This window comes from Cervus elaphus, chromosome 19, assembly GCF_910594005.1.
Source record: "Cervus elaphus chromosome 19, mCerEla1.1, whole genome shotgun sequence".
NCBI classification, from domain to species: domain Eukaryota; kingdom Metazoa; phylum Chordata; class Mammalia; order Artiodactyla; family Cervidae; genus Cervus; species Cervus elaphus.
In genome coordinates this window covers 39,154,145-39,172,311 of record NC_057833.1, presented here as the reverse complement: position 1 = coordinate 39,172,311, position 18,167 = coordinate 39,154,145, and the positions used below count along the sequence as shown (strand labels likewise).

General features: G+C 46.3%; 1 protein-coding gene across 4 annotated transcripts in view; it reads left to right on the top strand.

Moving 5' to 3' along the window:
* Positions 1–18,167, top strand: part of MASP1 (MBL associated serine protease 1) — a 71,014-nt gene that overhangs the window by 34,354 nt on the left and 18,493 nt on the right. For 3 of the 4 annotated variants that reach the window (XM_043874562.1, XM_043874561.1, XM_043874560.1), the window contains exons 6-10: positions 1,148–1,295; positions 3,820–3,938; positions 4,877–4,955; positions 13,441–13,578; positions 14,408–14,482. In XM_043874562.1, coding sequence (XP_043730497.1) covers positions 1,148–1,295; positions 3,820–3,938; positions 4,877–4,955; positions 13,441–13,578; positions 14,408–14,482 — 559 coding nt within the window. Of the gene's footprint in view, positions 1–1,147; positions 1,296–3,819; positions 3,939–4,876; positions 4,956–7,473; positions 8,707–13,440; positions 13,579–14,407; positions 14,483–18,167 lie in introns of those variants that run through there. The other variant, XM_043874563.1, reaches the window with a different exon arrangement.

Sequence of the window (18,167 nt, the reverse complement as noted above, 5' to 3'; positions counted from 1 at the left end):
TGCTCTCTCTGGTCAGCTGCAAAGCTACCTGGAGGGTTTTCTGCCATCCACTCTTGCTGTGCATGATATGTTCTTTTCTAGCATCCAGGGTAAATTTTATAAAAGCCAGGTTATATCAAGATTGTACTTGGAATAAACATGAATTCTTCAACACAGTATGGCCCATGGCTGCCGTCCCATCCTCAAGCCAAAGCATTCCCTCTCCTCCAGCCTCACTGGCTTCCTTCCTGCTCTTGATTCTTACCAGGCTCTTTCCTACTTTTGGCCTCAACCTTTATATACATTGCTTTCCCTGCCTGGAAACTATCCTCCCCTCCTCTCCAAATGACAAGCTCCTACTCATCCTACATGTTTCAAATCCAACGTTACTTCCATGAAGAGGCCTTTTCTAAATACCTATTTAAAATTATTATCTGTTATACTGAAGCTTCCCTGGTCGTACAGTGGTAAAGAATCTACCTGCAATTCAGGAGACATGTGCAGGAGACAGGGTTTCGATCCCTGGGTAGGGAAAATCCCCTAGAGAAGGAAATGGCAACCCACTCCAGTATTCTTGCCTGGAAAATTCCATGGACAGAGGAGACTGGTGGGCGGCAGTGCATGGGGTCACAAAAGAGTTGAACATGACTTAGCAACTAAACAACATCTATTATCTTAATGATGAATTACATAGACTCCATAGATTTTACTACTTAAATTATAAACAGAGCATACATTTATATTATATATGTATATGTATATCATCCTGATTATTTTTGCGATACTTACCACAGCTGGTAATTATTTTTTTTTTTTTTATTATCTATTAGTCTGCCCCGACTAGACTGCAGGGTCCTTGCGAGCAGGGGCCTTTTCTGTCCTGTGCATCTGGACAGGGCTCTGCCCCTCTCTGAACCATAATATGTTTATCTCTGAGACAAGGATACTCAACCTACCTTGTCCACTTCCAAGGTGATTGTAATTTGTGAATGGGAGTGTGGAGATGGAACCCTTTGGTGAATGGTAATGCCCACTAAGAATGTGAGTGAACACCATGGACTCACATGGAAGCTTCCAGAAAACCCAGGGTGCAGAGTAGAGATGATCCCAGAAGCAGTCACTGCCACTCAGGTGTGACCCTGCTTTTTTTCTATCTCGCCCCTCACAGATTAAAGCTGGTCCAAAAGTTCTGGGGCCCTACTGTGGAGAGAAAGCCCCAGAACCCATCAATACCCAGAGCCACAGCGTACAGATCCTATTCCGCAGTGACAACTCGGGGGAGAACCGGGGCTGGAGGCTGTCATACAGGGCAACAGGTAACACAGCCTCTCCCCTCCTGGGTCAACCTGCCTTCTATGCTCAGCCCTCAGGGCGTAGCAGCCAGGGAGTGTGAGGGGGTGCTGGCCTGGGGCTCCTCCAGGGATGTGGCAGGACTCCCAATCCTGCCACTGAGCAGCTTGGGACCAAGGCAGATTCCCTCTGCTGACTAGTTTCTCATCTATAAATGGGGTAAAGGGCAGCAATGATGGTGGTTTTGGATAAGGCATTTTCAAAACTGGCTGCACTTCAGAATCATGTGGGGACATTTTTAAAAACAAAAAGCATATATGCATTAGTATATGATACTTGTTTTTCTCTTTCTGACTTACTTCACTCTGTATGACAGATTTTAGGTCCATCCACATCTCTACAAATGACCAGTTTTGTTCCTTTTTATGGCTGAGTAATATTCTGTTGTATGCATGTATCACATCTCATTTCTCCATTCATCTGTCGATGCACATTTAGGGTGTTTCCAGGTCCTGCTATTATAAATAGTGCTACAGTGAACATTGGGGCACACATGTCATTTTGAATTATGGTTTTCTCAGAGTATATGCCCCAGGGAAAATGGTACAGATGAACCTATTTCCAGGGCAGGAATAGAGATGCTGACATAAGAGGATAGACCTGCAGACACGGGGTCGGGGGAAGGGGAGGGTGGAACAAATTGGGGGATTAGGATTTACATATATGTACTACCATATCTAAAATAGATAGTTCATGGGAACCTGCTATAAGGCACAGGAAACTCAACGCGGTGCTCTGTGGTGGCCTAGATAGATAGGATGGGGGAGAGGGGTGGAGGTAGGTCCGAGAGGGAGGGGATAAATGTATACATATAGCTGATTCACTTTGTTGTACAACAGGAATCAATACGACATTGTAAAGCAATTAGGCTCTAATAAAATAAATAATTTTTTAAAAACTATATAAAAAAAAAGCCAGGACATGGAAGCAACCTAGATGTCCATCAGCAGATGAATGGATAAGAAAGCTGTGGTACATATATGCAATGAAATATTACTCGGCCATTAAAAAGAATACATTTGAATCAGTTCTAATGAAGTGGATGAAACTGGAGCCTATTATACAGAGTGAAGTAAGCCAGAAAGAAAAACACCAATATAGCATACTAACGCATATATATGGAATTTAGAAAGATGGTAACGATAACCCTGTATTCGAGACAGCAAAAGAGACACAGATGTATTGAACAGTCTTTTGGACTCTGTGGGAGAGGGCAAGGGTGGGATGACATGGGAGAATGGCATTGAAACATGTAAATTATCATAAGTGAAACGAATCACCAGTCCAGGTTCAATGTATGAGACAGGGTGCTCAGGGCTGGTGCACTGGGATGACCCAGAGGGATGGGATGGGGAGGGAAGTGGGAGGGGGGTTCAGGATGGGGAACACATGTACACCCATGGCTGATTCATGTCAATGTATGGCAAAACCAATACAATATTGTAAAGTAAAATAATAAATAAATTAATTTAAAAAGAAAAAAAAACTATAAATTAAAAAAAAAAAAAAAGTTTCCAGAACTTCACACTGTGATTGACTAGGCCTGGAGAGGATCCTTCCAGCCCCAGGCCTTCCAAAGTCTGGGGCAGAAATTTGGGTATGAGCCTCTAGCACAAAATGTTTCATCATAGTGACTTGCCTCCTTGTGCACCCAGAGTGACAAAGCCCATAGGCCTCATCACCCAATACCTTGAGGCACCCGGTCCTGGTCCAAACCCTGCTGGAGTTACTTGACCCAAGGGACCTGCAGTAACTGGAGGAAGAGGGGCAGTGCAAGGACCACAGCTGGGTGTGACTAATACAGTGCAAAGACGCTATATCCTGGCCTTGGCTCATCACCAGCTTCAGTGCCTGCTCGTGGGGAGAGGCAGGGAGAGGATATTAATGAGGGAGAGTTTATCCAGGAAATACGTCAGGCATAGGAATTCTATCCAATTTAGCCTTTTGAAGTGTAAATCACCGTCTCTCTAGCACTGTGAAGAATGATCTTGGGAAGAAAGAGTGGGGTCATCATGAGTGGCCCAAAAGAGCCAACTACTCCCACTGAGTAAAAATTTCAGGGGTGTAAATTTCAGCTGAATATGAAAATTCTGTTCCTCTCATCAGAGGAGTTTAGGTACACAGTGGTAGGTACTGAGCTCCTTGTCCCTGAAGGAATGTCCCACAGGTCTACTGTGGGAAAGGAAACATTAGACAAGAGTTATACCCAGACATTTAATACCTTTTCCTACCCTGAGTTTTGATGAGATCATCTGGCAAACCACCTCATTTTACAGATGAGGAAATAAAGGTCCACGTTGGAAAATGACCTGCTCAAGTGTCCGAAGTAAGCCTTCTTCAGGGCCTGGTAGCTCTAGGCCCCCATACCCTGGGGGTGTGGTTTTCATGTATTTTTTCCACCTCCATCAGGCCTTCAATTCTAGGGAATGGCTTCTTATGACCACACTTTCCTTTGTTTTCTTACCTACTCCTTTCATTGCTCCCCACCAGGGAATGAGTGCCCCAAGTTGCAGCCTCCTATCCATGGGAAAATCGAACCCTTGCAAACCACATATTCCTTCAAAGACCAGGTGCTCATCAGCTGTGACACAGGCTACAAAGTGCTGAAGGTACAGGGTCCTGCCAGAGGAGGGGTGGGTCTCCAGGCTGGAGAAATTCCCCAGAGCCTCCCAGGGCAGATGGGCTTCCAGAGCTTGTCCTGGTCCCACCACAGTATTTCCGAGCTTTCCCACAGTGCACCAAAAATTCCAGCCTTCTGAAAATTCAAAGCATGTGTCCCAGACTCTCTTCTGAAAGTGGCACAAAAGTCCAAGCAAAATATCCATTCAGCCCGACAGTCAGTACAAACAGCCTTAACAAAGTTCATCAGGCTTACCGGGTAGCCCTGGGACAGAAGCTGAGCTTTAAAAGGTGGGCAGGTAAGCATTGCTCATTCTCTGAAACAGTGGTTCTCCTAGGAATCCTCTGGTTAGCTTAACAAAACCACCTCCCAGGCCCCACCCGAGGTCAGTTAAAACAGAATCTCTGGGGCTGAGCCCATGAGCATTTTGTCTGTTAAGTTTCCCAGGTGAGTCCAGTGTAAGCCAAGCTAGTGGACTGCTGTTCTCATGGAATGATAATCCAAGTGGGGTCCCCCCCACACCAGCACGTCACTAGTTAGAAATGCAAGGTCTTGGTCCCCAGGCCAGAGCCGCTGATTCAGAAACTCTGGGAGGGGGGCCTGGGACACTGATGCTCACTGAGTGAGGTTTGAGAGCCACGGCTCTGAAGAAGGAGTCACCGGTATAGGTGTCCCTTCTCAGGCAGCTGCCCAGCCCCCAACCAACACCCCCCTCCACCCCGCCCCGGCAGTAGGTGTCTCTCCAGAGTAGGAATGGGGGCCATGAACTCAGGGTCTGTCCTCCCCTTGACTTCAAGCCCCGGGAGGCCCCCGTTGGGAAAGCCCAGTGGAGAACAGCCAGCTCTGGAGGGTGAGCTGGTTACACTGGGAAACAGCCACCAACCCACCCCCTCCTCCTTCCCTCACCTTCTTCATGTTTCTTCCTAGGATAACGTGGAGATGGACACATTCCAGATGGAGTGTCTGAAGGATGGCACGTGGAGTAATAGGATTCCCACCTGTAAAAGTAAGAAAACACTATTGGCTGGTTATAAGGGTCATGAGCCCCCAGCACTGGGAGGATGTGGGCAGAGCCCACACGGGGTCGGGGGAGCCTGGCAAGCACACCCTGAGAGGGATGGGGCAGGAATTTTACAGACACAGTGCGGTTCGATGAAAAGCTCTCAAATGTTCCTTTCAGCAGTAAGGTGTCAGGATTTCAAAAGACACTGCTTGTGAGTCCCAGTTTGCTTTCTAAATACGAATTTTACCTCTGCCTGCAGGCAGGTTGCCAAAGTTGCTAGAGGAATAGCTTGTCTCCACGTTTGAAACTAGCTCTGGCATTTGCTTATATAGGACACTGTTTTGGCGGTGGTGACCTTGACAGTCTTTATGTGGCGATCAGCCGTGTCCACTGTCTCCTGGGACGGCTGTGAAGGGAGGGTGGTGAGGTCAGCCCAATGGACCTGCGCGAAGCAGGGGACTCAGCTCTGCATGGGTTCTTGGAACCCAGAGTTCTTGCCTTGGCTCTGCTCCTAACCCATGCTGTGATCATGGACAAGATCCTTCACCTCAGCTATAAAAAGGTTTGGACTAGCCTTAATATTCCAAAATATATCCCAGTGGTTCTGAAATAATGCGATCCACATAAATCCTCCAGTAAGTTTTGTAAAAATACAAATTGCCAGCCACCACACCTTCTCCCACTACCCAGGTGATTTCAACTCAAGACTTATAAGGACCACAGTTTTAGAGGACATCTGTGGTAACAGTGATGGGAGGAGGCATAGTGACAGAAAATGAAAGAGCAGAAGGGAAGGAGGGGAGGAGGATTTATTTTTGAATGGAGAGGAGAGACGTCAAGAACTAGAGTGGGTCCCCACCCAGCCCCAGCCCCATTTCATGACCCTATATAAACTTTGAAGTGCTATTCCCTTCCCTTGTCCTAAACTACTCGGGTCCAGTAAGCAGATGGATGCACTCTCAAGGGGACACTCTCAGGGGGCTCCCTTGAGGCAAATCCCAGGCATAATTTTGGAGCGGAAAGTGCTTATTTTAAATTTTCTTTTTAATGTGACATTGTGGCTGGAGTCAGAGCCCAGTGTAGGAAAGAGGGGCATTTTATGACTCCAACAAAAAGTTTCAACAGATGTTTACTGACTGCCTATGCAGAAGTCGGAAAAGACAAGGTCCAGACGATAAAGAACTCAAATGCCAGCAGACACTTGGCTGCCGCCTCCAGCAGGTGGCTCCTGTGTGGTGCTGCGACTGAGGCCTTTGTGAAGCACTCTGCAGGACAAGGCAAGGGAGCGTTCTGAAGGAGACGGAGGATGAGGGGTAGAAAGGACAGGATCTCACTTTGGAGACAAGTTCTAGATTCCAATCCAGACTCCACCAGTTCAGCATCCCTGAACCATTGGCTCGTCCTCATTTGGCCTCAGTTTCCGGCATTGTTGATCGTTCTGAGGACTAACTGAGATTCGGGTTCAATCCCTGGGTCGGGAAATTCCCCTGGAGGAGGAAATGGCAACCCACTCCAGTATTCTTGCCTGGATGATTCCATGGACAAGGGGAGCCTGGCAGGCAACAGTCCATGGGGTCAAAAGGAGTCAGACATGACTTAGCGACTGAGCGCAACAACTGAATTAATGTACACATCACACCTAAGGTGCACCAGGAGTAAGTAAAAACTCAATAAAAGCTTGTTTATCCCCATCCAACCGCCTTTGTAAGACGAGGTTTTGGTCTCTCTTTCACACTTTTGGAAATTTTGGTAATAATTTTTTTCCCTAATGAGACACACACTTTATATTGTAACAGAAGTGTTGATAGAGTAGGGCAACTCATGTGTTTGATGGTACTCTTATGTGACAAATTAATATACAAAAGTATCAGGAAAAGAGGAATTTTTTCCTTCCTAATATGGCCTGGTTCTCCCACCATAGCCTAGATCAGGACTAGTAGACTCCGCTCTCAGACACACCAGCATCTCTGCTTGTTCACTGAGTTGGTATTTATTGAGCACTTTTGTTCCAGGCATGTGCCGGGTCCTAGGAGAGATGCCAAGGCAAAAAAAACTGAGAAGTTGAGAGTCCCCAGGGAAAGGGGTTGAGAGCAGACAGGAAGAAACTTGCATTGGAACAGGAAGTGGGAATTATGGGTTGTGGTCCTGGCCCTGCCTCCACCTGCTGTGGTGACTCCAAACAAGTCTTGCTCTGCTCCGATGCCATCTGTCAAATGAGGGTTTGGAACAGATGAATGCAAAGCTTGCTTAGGGAGCAGAATGTTATCATTGCCGCAAGCCAGGACTTATGACTGTGCGAATTCTCAGAATGGTACACATCCCACAATCCCAAGCTGTCCTTCACACTGACTGTACCTGCACTGTGCATTCTTAATCAATTCTGGTGGAGCGATTTCTGTATTTCCTGCATAAACCGTTTCTGCTTTGCTTGCTAATTTTTCTTTCTCTTCTTTCTCTCCCTTCTCTCTGCTTCCTTTCTCTGCAACTCCTAACCCCTCTTTGATCTTCATCATGGTGGCAGAAACGGAAAAGGATGTGGAAAGCGAACCTGAGTCAGAGCAAGTGGCAGAGTGAATGCTGGGACCCCACACTGTGCAGACATCCAGGAATGGAACACTCACAAGACCCCGGGTCCCAGGGCTTCTCCATCCCTCCCCATCCTGCCAACACTCCATTTCCCATTTCAGTGCGGATTAGAATGGATGCTGAACAAGGCAACACAGGCCCAAGCAGTTGAAACTGCCTCGTGTATGAGAACAACTCTCCTTTTGAGGGTTCACCCATCATTTAAACATTATGCTGGAAAATAATGAAAAGACAATGGGGGATTTCTTTTTTAGCACTTCTGTGTGGACTATACTCTTCTCAAAGGAAAAATGGCTTTGATTCTAGAGACACTTGATTTAATTTATATTCAAATGCTTAGGAGGACCAGGTCAAAGTGAGCCCTGATTTCTATTCCACACTTCAAGGTTAAATGGGCCGGAGTCACTTTGTGACTTTAATATTTCTACCTGTTTCTACTTTCTTAACAACCCTGAAGAGGTGAAGTTAACAATAACTCATATAGTGTGGGTTTTTAGGAAACCTAGATCTAGTCTCATGCCCAAAAGTTTCTCTTCCACCTGTACCTAAAATGGGGCTAAAATCCCATCATCAGAAGATCTTTCCTCTGGGGCTTACAAAGTTTGCATTTCTGAAAATTTCCTAATTAAAGTTTTTCAAAAGATAGGCATCAGACTTGAAAACAGCAGTGTTCAGCTTTGGAGTCATAGGACATCACTGGGTTATAAATAATGATGAAGAAGGAGCTGCAGAGGTTGGGAATCTCTGCTTCAGCCTGAAAATCTGGGTAGGCATATCAGAGAATCCCTGCATTACACCGTGACTGCTTATTAGTTTATTCGCTGATTGAATGGCCTCTTGATGAGAGCAGAATCCTGCAAAGTTGGCCAAAGAAAGATCCAGAGACTGAAGTGCCATCGTAGGTCAAGGGTGCCCCTGAGAGAGGAGCTGGGCAAGCACTAAAAATAATGATCAGTTGAATCAATATTTTTAACAGCACAAAGATAACAGATCTTGCACTCAGTGTGATAGAGGGGATCATCATGTAGGCAGAAGATAGGATATAAACCCAAATAATTACAATACCAGGAAACAAAAGATACATGCATTAGAGAGTGAAGAATAAAGGGCCATGCAAAGAAAAATGAGGAAGCAGCTGTATCCAATTAAAAGAATGAGAAAACTCTTTCAAGAAGGAGCAATGTTTGATCAAGGCCAAAGGGTGGGCAGAGCATGAACCACAGGGTTTCCCTGTGTGGGAAGCAGCCGCACAGGGAAGGGGTCCTTGACGCTGGAGCACAAGGCACCACGGGAGGGATGAAGGTGGGGCTGGGGTCAGGGTGGGGTGGGCTGGGCATTTCTGGATCTTGAGGGCCAGGTGAACCAATGGTGTGTGGTTACCTAGGATGCCCCTCAGTTCAGTTCAGTTCAGTCACTCAGTCGTGTCCGACTCTTTGCGACCCCATGAATCGCAGCACGCCAGGCCTCCCTGTCCATCACAAACTCCTGGAGTTTACTCAAACTCAGGCCCATCGAGTCGGTGATACATCCAGCCATCTCATCCTCTGTTGTCCCCTTCTCCTCCTGCCCCCAATCCCTCCCAGCATTAGGGTCTTTTCCAATGAGTCAACTCTTCGCATGAGGTGGCCAAAGTATTGGAGTTTCAGCTTCAGCATTAGTCCTCCCAATGAACACCCAGGACTGATCTTTAGGATGGACTGGTTGGATCTCCTTGCAGTCCAAGGGACTCTCAAGCGTCTTTTCCAACACCACAGTTCAAAAGCATCAATTTTTCGGCACTCAGCTTTCTTCACAGCTTTATCCCATCCATACATGACCACTGGAAAAACCATAGCCTTGACTAGATGGACCTTTGTTGGCAAAGTAATGTCTCTGCTTTTTAATACGCTATCTAGGTTGGTCATAACTTTCCTTCCAAGGAGTAAGCACCTTTTAATTTCATGGCTGCAATCACCATCTGCAGTGATTTTGGAGCCCCAAGAAATAAAGTCTGACACTGTTTCCACTGTCTCCCCATCTATTTCCCATGAGGTGATGGGACCAGATGCCATGATCTTAGTTTTCTGAATGTTAAGCTTTAAGCCAACTTTTTCACTCTCCTCTTTCACTTTCATCAAGAGGCTTTTCAGTTCCTCTTCACTCTCTGCCATAAGGGTGGTGTCATCTGCATATCTGAGGTTATTGATATTTCTCCCAGCAATCTTGATTCCAGCTTGTGCTTCTTCCAGCCCAGCGTTTCTCATAATGTACTCTGCATAGAAGTTAAATAAGCAGGGTGACAATATACAGCCTTGACCTACTCCTTTTCCTATTGGGAACCAGTCTGTTGTTCCATGTCCAGTTCTAACTGTTGCTTCCTGACCTGCATACAGGTTTCTCAAGAGGCAGGTTGGGTGGTCTGGTATTCCCATGTCTTTCAGAATTTTCCACAGTTTATTGTGATCCACACAAGGTTTTGATCCAAACGAAGGTTTGGGCATAGTCAATAAAGCAAAAATAGATGTTTTTCTGGAACTCTTCTTGCTTTTTTGATGATCCAGCGGATATTCGCAATTTGATCTCTGGTTTCTCTGCCTTTTCTAAAACCAGCTTGAACATCTGGAAGCTCTCAGTTCACGTATTGCTGAAGCCTGGCTTGGAGAATTTTGAGCATTACTTTACTAGTGTGTGAGATGAGTGCAATTGTGCAGTAGTTTGAGCATTCTTTGGGATTGCCTTTCGTAGGGATTGGAATGAAAACTGACCTTTTCCAGTCCTGTGGCCACTGCTGAGTTTTCCAAATGTGCTGGCATATTGAGTGCAGCACTTTCACAGCATCATCTTTCAGGATTTGAAATAGCTCAACTGGAATTCCATCATATCCACTAACTTTGTTCATAGTGATGCTTCCTAAGGCCCACTTGACTTCACATTCCAGGATGTCTGGCTCTAGGTGAGTGATCACACCATAGGATGCCCCTAGACTGTATCAAAGCATCTTCAGGATGGCAGATCAAGAAAGGCATGTCTGAAGGAAAATAAATGACAGCAGAGTGAGAGTGAAGACAGGGTGTGGGTAGCAGAGCCCAACCCAAAAACTAACGAGAAAGGGAGGCCAAGGGAATGGAGGAAGGAAGAGTATTTTTATCCCAGAGTGTGGAAATGACTGGGTGCACTTTAGAGAAGATGTCAAGACCATTCCTCAAGCAAAGAAGATAGACTGAGGAGACAGGGCCTGATCTAGCATCTTGGATTGTGTCAGGCAGAGCTCAAAGGGTCTGGCTAAGGGAAGTTGTCTCCAGGTCCCATGGAGATACAGTAATTTGCCTACCACTGTAGACCTAGAGAGAAGGTGCACCTCTTCCCCACTCACTATATACAAGCTGAAGTGATCCTCTGTTTTCCAACTATTTGTCACACCCTCTGTGTGACTTTAAGAGCAGCTTCATCAGTGGGCCAAGTGACTTCTCTGGAGTGAAGTGAAAGCAGGCCCTCAGTCTAGACAGTCTCCACTAGTGCTGGAAATGTACAGGGGCTTGAACACCTAGCCCTGTCTAAGACCAGCCCTGGAATTGCTCCACCTAATACTAGATACCCAGGAACGCTCTCCTTTAGGATGGACAGGTTGGATCTCCTTGCAGTCCAAGGGACTCTCAAGAGTCTTCTCCAACACCACAGTTCAAAAGCATCAATTTTTCGGCACTCAGCTTTCTTCACAGTCCAACTCTCACATCCATACATGACCACTGGAAAAACCATAGCCTTGACCAGATGGACCTTTGTTGGCAAAGTAATGTCTCTGCTTTTTTTTTTTTTTTATGTCTCTGCTTTTTAATAGACTATCTAGGTTGGTCATGACTTTCCTTCCAAGGAGTAAGCATCTTTTAATTTCATGGCAGCAGTCACCATCCACAGTGATTGGAAGGACTGATGCTGAAGCTGAAGCTCCAATACTTTGGCCACCTCATGTGAAGAGTTGACTCATTGGAAAAGACCCTGATGCTGGGAGGGATTGGGGGCAGGAGGAGAAGGGGACGACAGAGGATGAGATGGCTGGATGGCATCACCAACTCGATGCGCATGAGTTTGAGTAAACTCCAGGAGTTGGTGATGGACAGGGAGGCCTGGCGTGCTGCGATTCATGGGGTCGCAAAGAGTCGGACACGACTGAGTGACTGAACTGAACTGAACTGAATACTAGATACTAGGTCTTGAGGATAATTTGGCAAAATAAACTGCTAGACCTAAGTTAAGGGAGACAAGGCTCATACAAAGATACAGACACTAATCAGTGATATTTCCTAAAAAAAAAAAACGGAAGAAAAAGCTGCTTTGAGACTCATCAGGAAAATACATGTAAAATTGTTTACAGTTTTAGATTGTAAATATTATTGCTAATTGCTGTCGTAGTGCTGACCCTTACATACTTCCCCCGCCCCCGCCCCCCCCAGAGTAGAAGGGTGTCTACTTTTGGGCGATCAAAACAGATGGGAGTGATTCATCCAGGGGGATTGGAGGCCAGGAAACACCACTAACCAGTTCTCTGGGTGTGTTTACCTTTCTTGTGGATAGGAAGTACCTACCTGCATTTACTCCCATCCTTCATCCCTCTCCTCCATGGTGGAGGCTCTTAAGATCACCTATGTTTTAAGCCAGATAACACTCTATTCAATAAAAAAGATAAATTTGGAATTCTAAAGTTAAAAATCACAATTTCTGAGTAGCATCTCATGGGTAAATCACCCCTGTTTCTGTTTTCCAAGGTGAGCAGGTAAAATTCAGGAGGAAGGAAACTGGCTTTAGAATGTGATCCTCTGACAACAGACAGCTAATGTCCAGCCTTACCCAGAATATTGATTATAGGCCATTTTCACTATTAAAACAGATTCTATTCTATTCTATTCTATTCTGTCAGTCTGGTTTACTTAAAAAAAGCACTGAGTTTAAGATCAGGTCTAGTTCTCTGACTAATTCATTGTGTGATCTTAGACCAGTTAAGTCTCCTCTCTGGCTCATCTGTAAGTAAAGTTGATGTTCAAGATTGCCTAACTTCAGATTCCATTCCCCCTGGGAAGTTCTGAGCCCCCTGGGATTCTTCAGTTCGGACAAAGGCTGTTTGACCTAAGATTATGATTTCCTTAGAAATGAGCATCACTCCCTAACAAGGCCCTTGCGGAGACATTGACAAATTGGCTCCTCAGCCCCCATCCTGGCTCCTGGCAGACTCGTGCTGGCAACTCCCAAGACTTGCCTGGACTGGCAAGCTCTCCTAAGACCACCTCTGAGGAGCAGGTATCTTTGGTCTTGTCCTTCAGCCAGCCCCCAGGAGCAGCCACCCACAACCAGAGAAAATATGCAGGTGAAGATGAAAGTTTGGTTCACCCTAACCGCCCCCATCCTACCATCTGTGCCTGTGGGGAGCCAGCAGGGTGGGGCTGTGCAGGCATGCGGGAGCTGAGTTTTTGTTTGTTTTTGTTTTTTCTTAAATGCCAAGCTTCAAAGTGAACACAGTAACTGCTCTTACTCAGCATGTGGTTGGGGCTGGAAGAAGTGAAGGTTCTTTAGTTTATATGAGCCAGAATTTTCTCACTGAGCCATGGGTTTCATACTTGGACAAAAGAGGATAAGAGGATTGCACAATAGAACTGGAAGTCAAAGAGAGGGCCCTGGCGGGGAAAAGTCTAGGATCTGCTTGAATCTCTGCAGACCAGCCCCTGCCCTGGAATCGACACCAGGCCGGGTGAGCTGACCGCCCAGCAGGACTATCACAGATGGGAGAGACCCCCAAATGCAAGGCTCTAACATTGCTCTCTGGAGCTGTGTGCAGTGGACAACTTGCACATCGTATGAGACAGACCCACCCAGTGGCCCCAAGAAGAAGGGGCAAAAGGCCAACTGAGGGGTCTGCTCTCTTCCCTCTCAGTTGCGGACTGTGGCACCCCGGCAGAGCTGGAAAACGGAGTGGTCACCTTCTCCACCAGGAACAACCTCACCACATACAAGTCTGAGATCAGATACTCCTGCCAGAGGCCCTACTACAAGATGCTGCACAATATCACAGGTGAGCCTTGCATGCTTACCCAGCCCACTCCCTCCTCACACTTGGGGCTCAGGGTTAGGCTGGGGGCTAACACAGCCAGTCTGCTGGCTGAGAGGAACTAGGAGGAGAAACCCTTGGAGATGTGACTTACCTCTCCCTGCCTCAGGCCTGCACCCCGAGAGTTAAGCTTCATGACACCCCAGCAGCATGACATACTGCTGGGACCTATATGACACACCCACACAGACACACTCACAGCACCCCGCAGAGAAGGAACCCTCAAAAAGATGTGAAGGCCAATCAGTTCTGCCTGCACCACAGACAAGCACCAAGAAAATGCTCTGAATTTCTCAGCGCCTCCAAGTCCTCTCTTTCAAAGAGGAATAGTGGCAGAGCTCACAGAGCTAGTGTAAGCCTCATGAGATGGTGGGCACAAGTGTGGTTTATGAAAGGGTTTGTTAAGTGGGAAAGCAGGGGCAGGGCAAGTGCGCCACCCAGAGCTGTGTGACTAATGATGAGAAGTGCCCTCCAGGGTCTAGGCGGGGCCCCCACAGGCAGGGGTCAGATTGCTCAGAGGCTCAGACACGGTACTGAAGAGCATGCCATTTATTTTGGAGGCCAATGGGGAGCTATTGTGATTTTGAGCACAGACAGGACGAGATCAGATTCCCATTTTAGAAAGATGCTTCAAGCTGCAGACCAGACTGGCTCAGAGAGAACAGCATCAGAAAGACTCTTTGGAAGACTTGCAGTGATTCACAGTGGAAGAGTTAAGAGCTCAGATCTATTTTCCATGTGCTATGAATCAACCACGTTCTCCTTTTTCTTCAACCTTTTTTCCCTCACCCAGGTGTATATACCTGTTCTGCCCAAGGAGTCTGGATGAATGAAGTCCTGGGGAGAAGCCAGCCCACCTGCCTGCCAGGTACTTCGCTCTTAAGTTCTCTGCCTCAAGGTCCCATGCAAGGCACTGGGTCCACGGGTGCTCTGGCTGTTAATGGAGTAAGGGGTAGGGGGCATGATACTCTGATTGCTTTTGAAGGTGGTCAAAGGTCAGAAAAGCCTAGCCTCACATCTTCTCGAACAAACCAGCCTCTATGTTCAACCTGTTCTATCACAACAGGACACTTCCTGCCTCCTCTCTCTGCCATTCTGCTCTCTTCCTGCCAGCCTTCTCATCTCACACAGTTGGTATTTGTATCAGCTGTGTACCAGGAAAAGTGGGAAAGTGGGCACCTGCTCCTCAAGCACTCACTGTGTGGTAGAGGAGGTGGAAATCAGACAAGCATCAAATAACCACAGGACAGAGTAACAAGTTCTTCCAAAAAGCAGTATGCTCAAGTCTTAGTGACTGCTGTCTCCCCTGAGCTTACTTACTGACCCTACTTTAAAATGAGCAAAGAGTTTTGTGGTAACAGGAAGTGTCCCTGTGCATATAGATTGGGGGGATATTTTATGGGTATTTGCATTAGTACTAAACATATGAATGATTTACATGGTAATCATGATGTATGCACATATTCAAACTGACTTAGAATATTATAGCCCTAAATGCACACTCTAGGGTTAAATAAATAACCCACCAAAAGTTAAATATTCACAACACAGAAATTTACACTTCAAAAAGAAATAAGAATAGTGATTCAATCAATAGTGATTGAAAGATATAATCATTCAAGAGAAGCAGTGTTGATTTCGTCATTTGCTGCAACAGCAGTAGCTTTGCCATATGGTTCAGGGTTGTGTGGCATTCATATTTTTACTGAATTAGAGTGTTGGGTAAACTGAGATAGTGTATTATTTGAATGGTGCACTTTAGTAACCTTCAGTACTCACCTAGTAGACTTCTAGATTTAGGCATTAAAATGGGAAGGCTATGGAGCCATCTACCATTATCCTTGAGACCTGAAGAAAGTTTTAGCATTTGGGCATCAGTTTTGGCCATCACAGCTGCTATAAGATCTCAGAGAAGGAAGACACGTGGTTGTCTGGGAGCAGAGAAATGAGGACGGGTCAGGAAGACTTCACTTAAGAGTGCTTTCAATCTAAGCAAGAATTCAAAGAATTTGTGAGGATCTGGAAGAAGGGAAAGGTCAAGCCATCCACACTCTGCTGGCCCCCATCATCTCAGTTAGGCTTAGCCAGGAGCACACCTAAGGGCCACAGCTGGGGAAGCCTTGGAGAAGATGGGGAATGGTATAGCTGTGGCAAACTGGAGATCAGATCCCCCTTTTGCTAATACTATGTGGGCCAAAGAAAATGGCAGTGTAGGTGGGTTCCATCCTGGGCAGTCCTGTCATGATGTCTAGAGGAGGATGAGGCACTGTGCTGGGAGTCAAGGGCCCAGCTCCTAGCCCTGGTGTTGCCTTTTCCTGATCTCCATCTTTGGTAAGTCATTTGACCTCTTTGGGGCTAGGATTTCATACCTCAGAAGTGGGGGAGCAGAATCAGGTGATCCATGACATTCTATGACTCTTGATGGTCATCATCCTCTAGATTCATACAAAGCATATTGGATATAATGAGTCTTGAAATTCTGGTAACACCTAGTCTTGAGCAGAACATGGTGTATCATCAGACCAGACCAGAGAATTCTAAATTCTCTTCTAAAACACTGAGATTGAATGCAGAGGCAAGCCAGAATAGAGAAAGCCATTTCATCTGGCATCATAATATCCACCTTTCCAAGGAAACTGTTGAACAAATATTATTTTCCCCTTATTTCACACTGAGAAAACTAAGGACCAAGAAGGTATAATGATTTGACCAAGGTTACCTAGAAAAAGTTACAGGCAAAACTGGAAGGCGGACTCAAGACTTTTGATGTCTACACAAGCAATGCTGAGCCATTCTTGACTCTGCCATCCTCAGGTACCCAGGATTCCAGAATATCACAATTTTATTTTTAGAGCCCTCCCTCAGTACCTCCAGTCTTCTAGAGCCCAAACCTGATTTCAGCACAGCTGAAGCTCTAGTATTTCAAGTCAAGTCTTCTGTCCCAGGAAAGACTGGATGGAGAATGGTAGCAGATAAAAAGAATGGCCCCATTTCAATGAGCACTCTCGAAGGCTTGTGGCATCATTCAACCTTTTGAAAGGACAAGAGCAGATAAAGAAGAAAAACAGACTTTAGTGGAAAAAATGAAGCTAGAATCCAAAGAAACAGGCTCCACTCCTGGCTCTGTCACTAATGACTTTAAATATGCCTCTTGCATTCCCTGAACCTCAATTTCGCCATCAGTAAATTAGCCATTCTCCAAGCTTCCCCAGCTTGGAGACATTCTGTGACCTGGGGCATGCCACTGGCACCTTGGTTGGCAAAAGGCACCGTTCAGTGCTAGCTTTGTTCTGACCATGGATTTAGCCACAGGCATATCCCTCATCAGATGCGGGTCTTTCAGCACTCAAGTTGCTGCACAGGGCTAGTTACAGACCGGTCTTGAGAAGTCACCCTGTACGCTGCTGCTTATAATTGGGAGTCTGGCCTTCAACTCTGAAAGGTTCGGCCACAGCCAATTAGCAAAACCCGTCTCACATCTGGCCTGGGGTGAACAGCAGGGTGCCTCAGGAGCACATAAAACATCCAGAAGAAAAGCATCTGAAAAGCATTAGGTTGCTGGAAGCCTGACCTCTCAAAGTTGCCAAGACAACTCAAATGCTCCTTGGTCTTTAAAGGATTACTGAAAGTATCTGGGGCCAAGAGGTGTAGCCCTGACAATTTGCAACCAAGAGGAGGTCCATGCTCACACCAGGCTTACCACCAGACCTAAGCACTCTGCTGGGAGGGGCCCTTGTGAGCTTGTTCTTAGCCAGCAGGGGGCTGGTACTGAAGACCCTCTGCTCATGGGCCAAAGGCGTTTGGCTGCAGGAGACTGGTGGTGTATGTGCATGCTCGGGGTACAACTCGGTGGAACGAAGTTTGATCAGACTTTTCTTCTTCCCCTGCAGGTACTACTGGGTTCCCGGGTGCAATGATGGATGGCTCAGAGCAGAGCCCATGCATCATTGCTTGTAGATTATGCCACCTTTCTCTAAGCTTGGATGCCCTGGCCATCCCTTCACAGCATGTGTCTTGTAGACCAGAGAAGAAAAGGTTACAGGGCATGAGACCGTGCTCTTCATATGTAATGAGGCATTGTGGAATACAGGATAAGACATTCTTCTTAGAATCTAGTTAAGCCCCTGCTACCCAGCTTAACTGCAGTGTGAACTTGGGTCAGTCACTTACCCTCTGGAGAGTTTTATTCACCTATAAAGTGAGAGTGGCCAGGGCAAATGAAATAAAAATCAAAGGAATTTGTAATTTAAAGGATCCCTGAAGATCATTTTGACCAATAGTCTCATCTAGCAGATCAAAAAGTGAAATCCAGAGAAGGAAATTTACTTACCAGAGTCACACAGGACAGAAGGGAGAAAAGCAAGATCAAGACCCCAAGTCTCTCGTCTTCCACTCCAGTGTTAGCTGTGACCTGCTAGACAGTCTTTTAATCTCCTGTCTCTCAAAGCCATTGACCTGTGGTTTTCAGAAGTTTTCCAAGTGCCCACAGCATGGACCACATCTGGGTTCCGAGATGCCTTTTCTAGAGAAGAAAGGGACAAAGGGACTGCTGC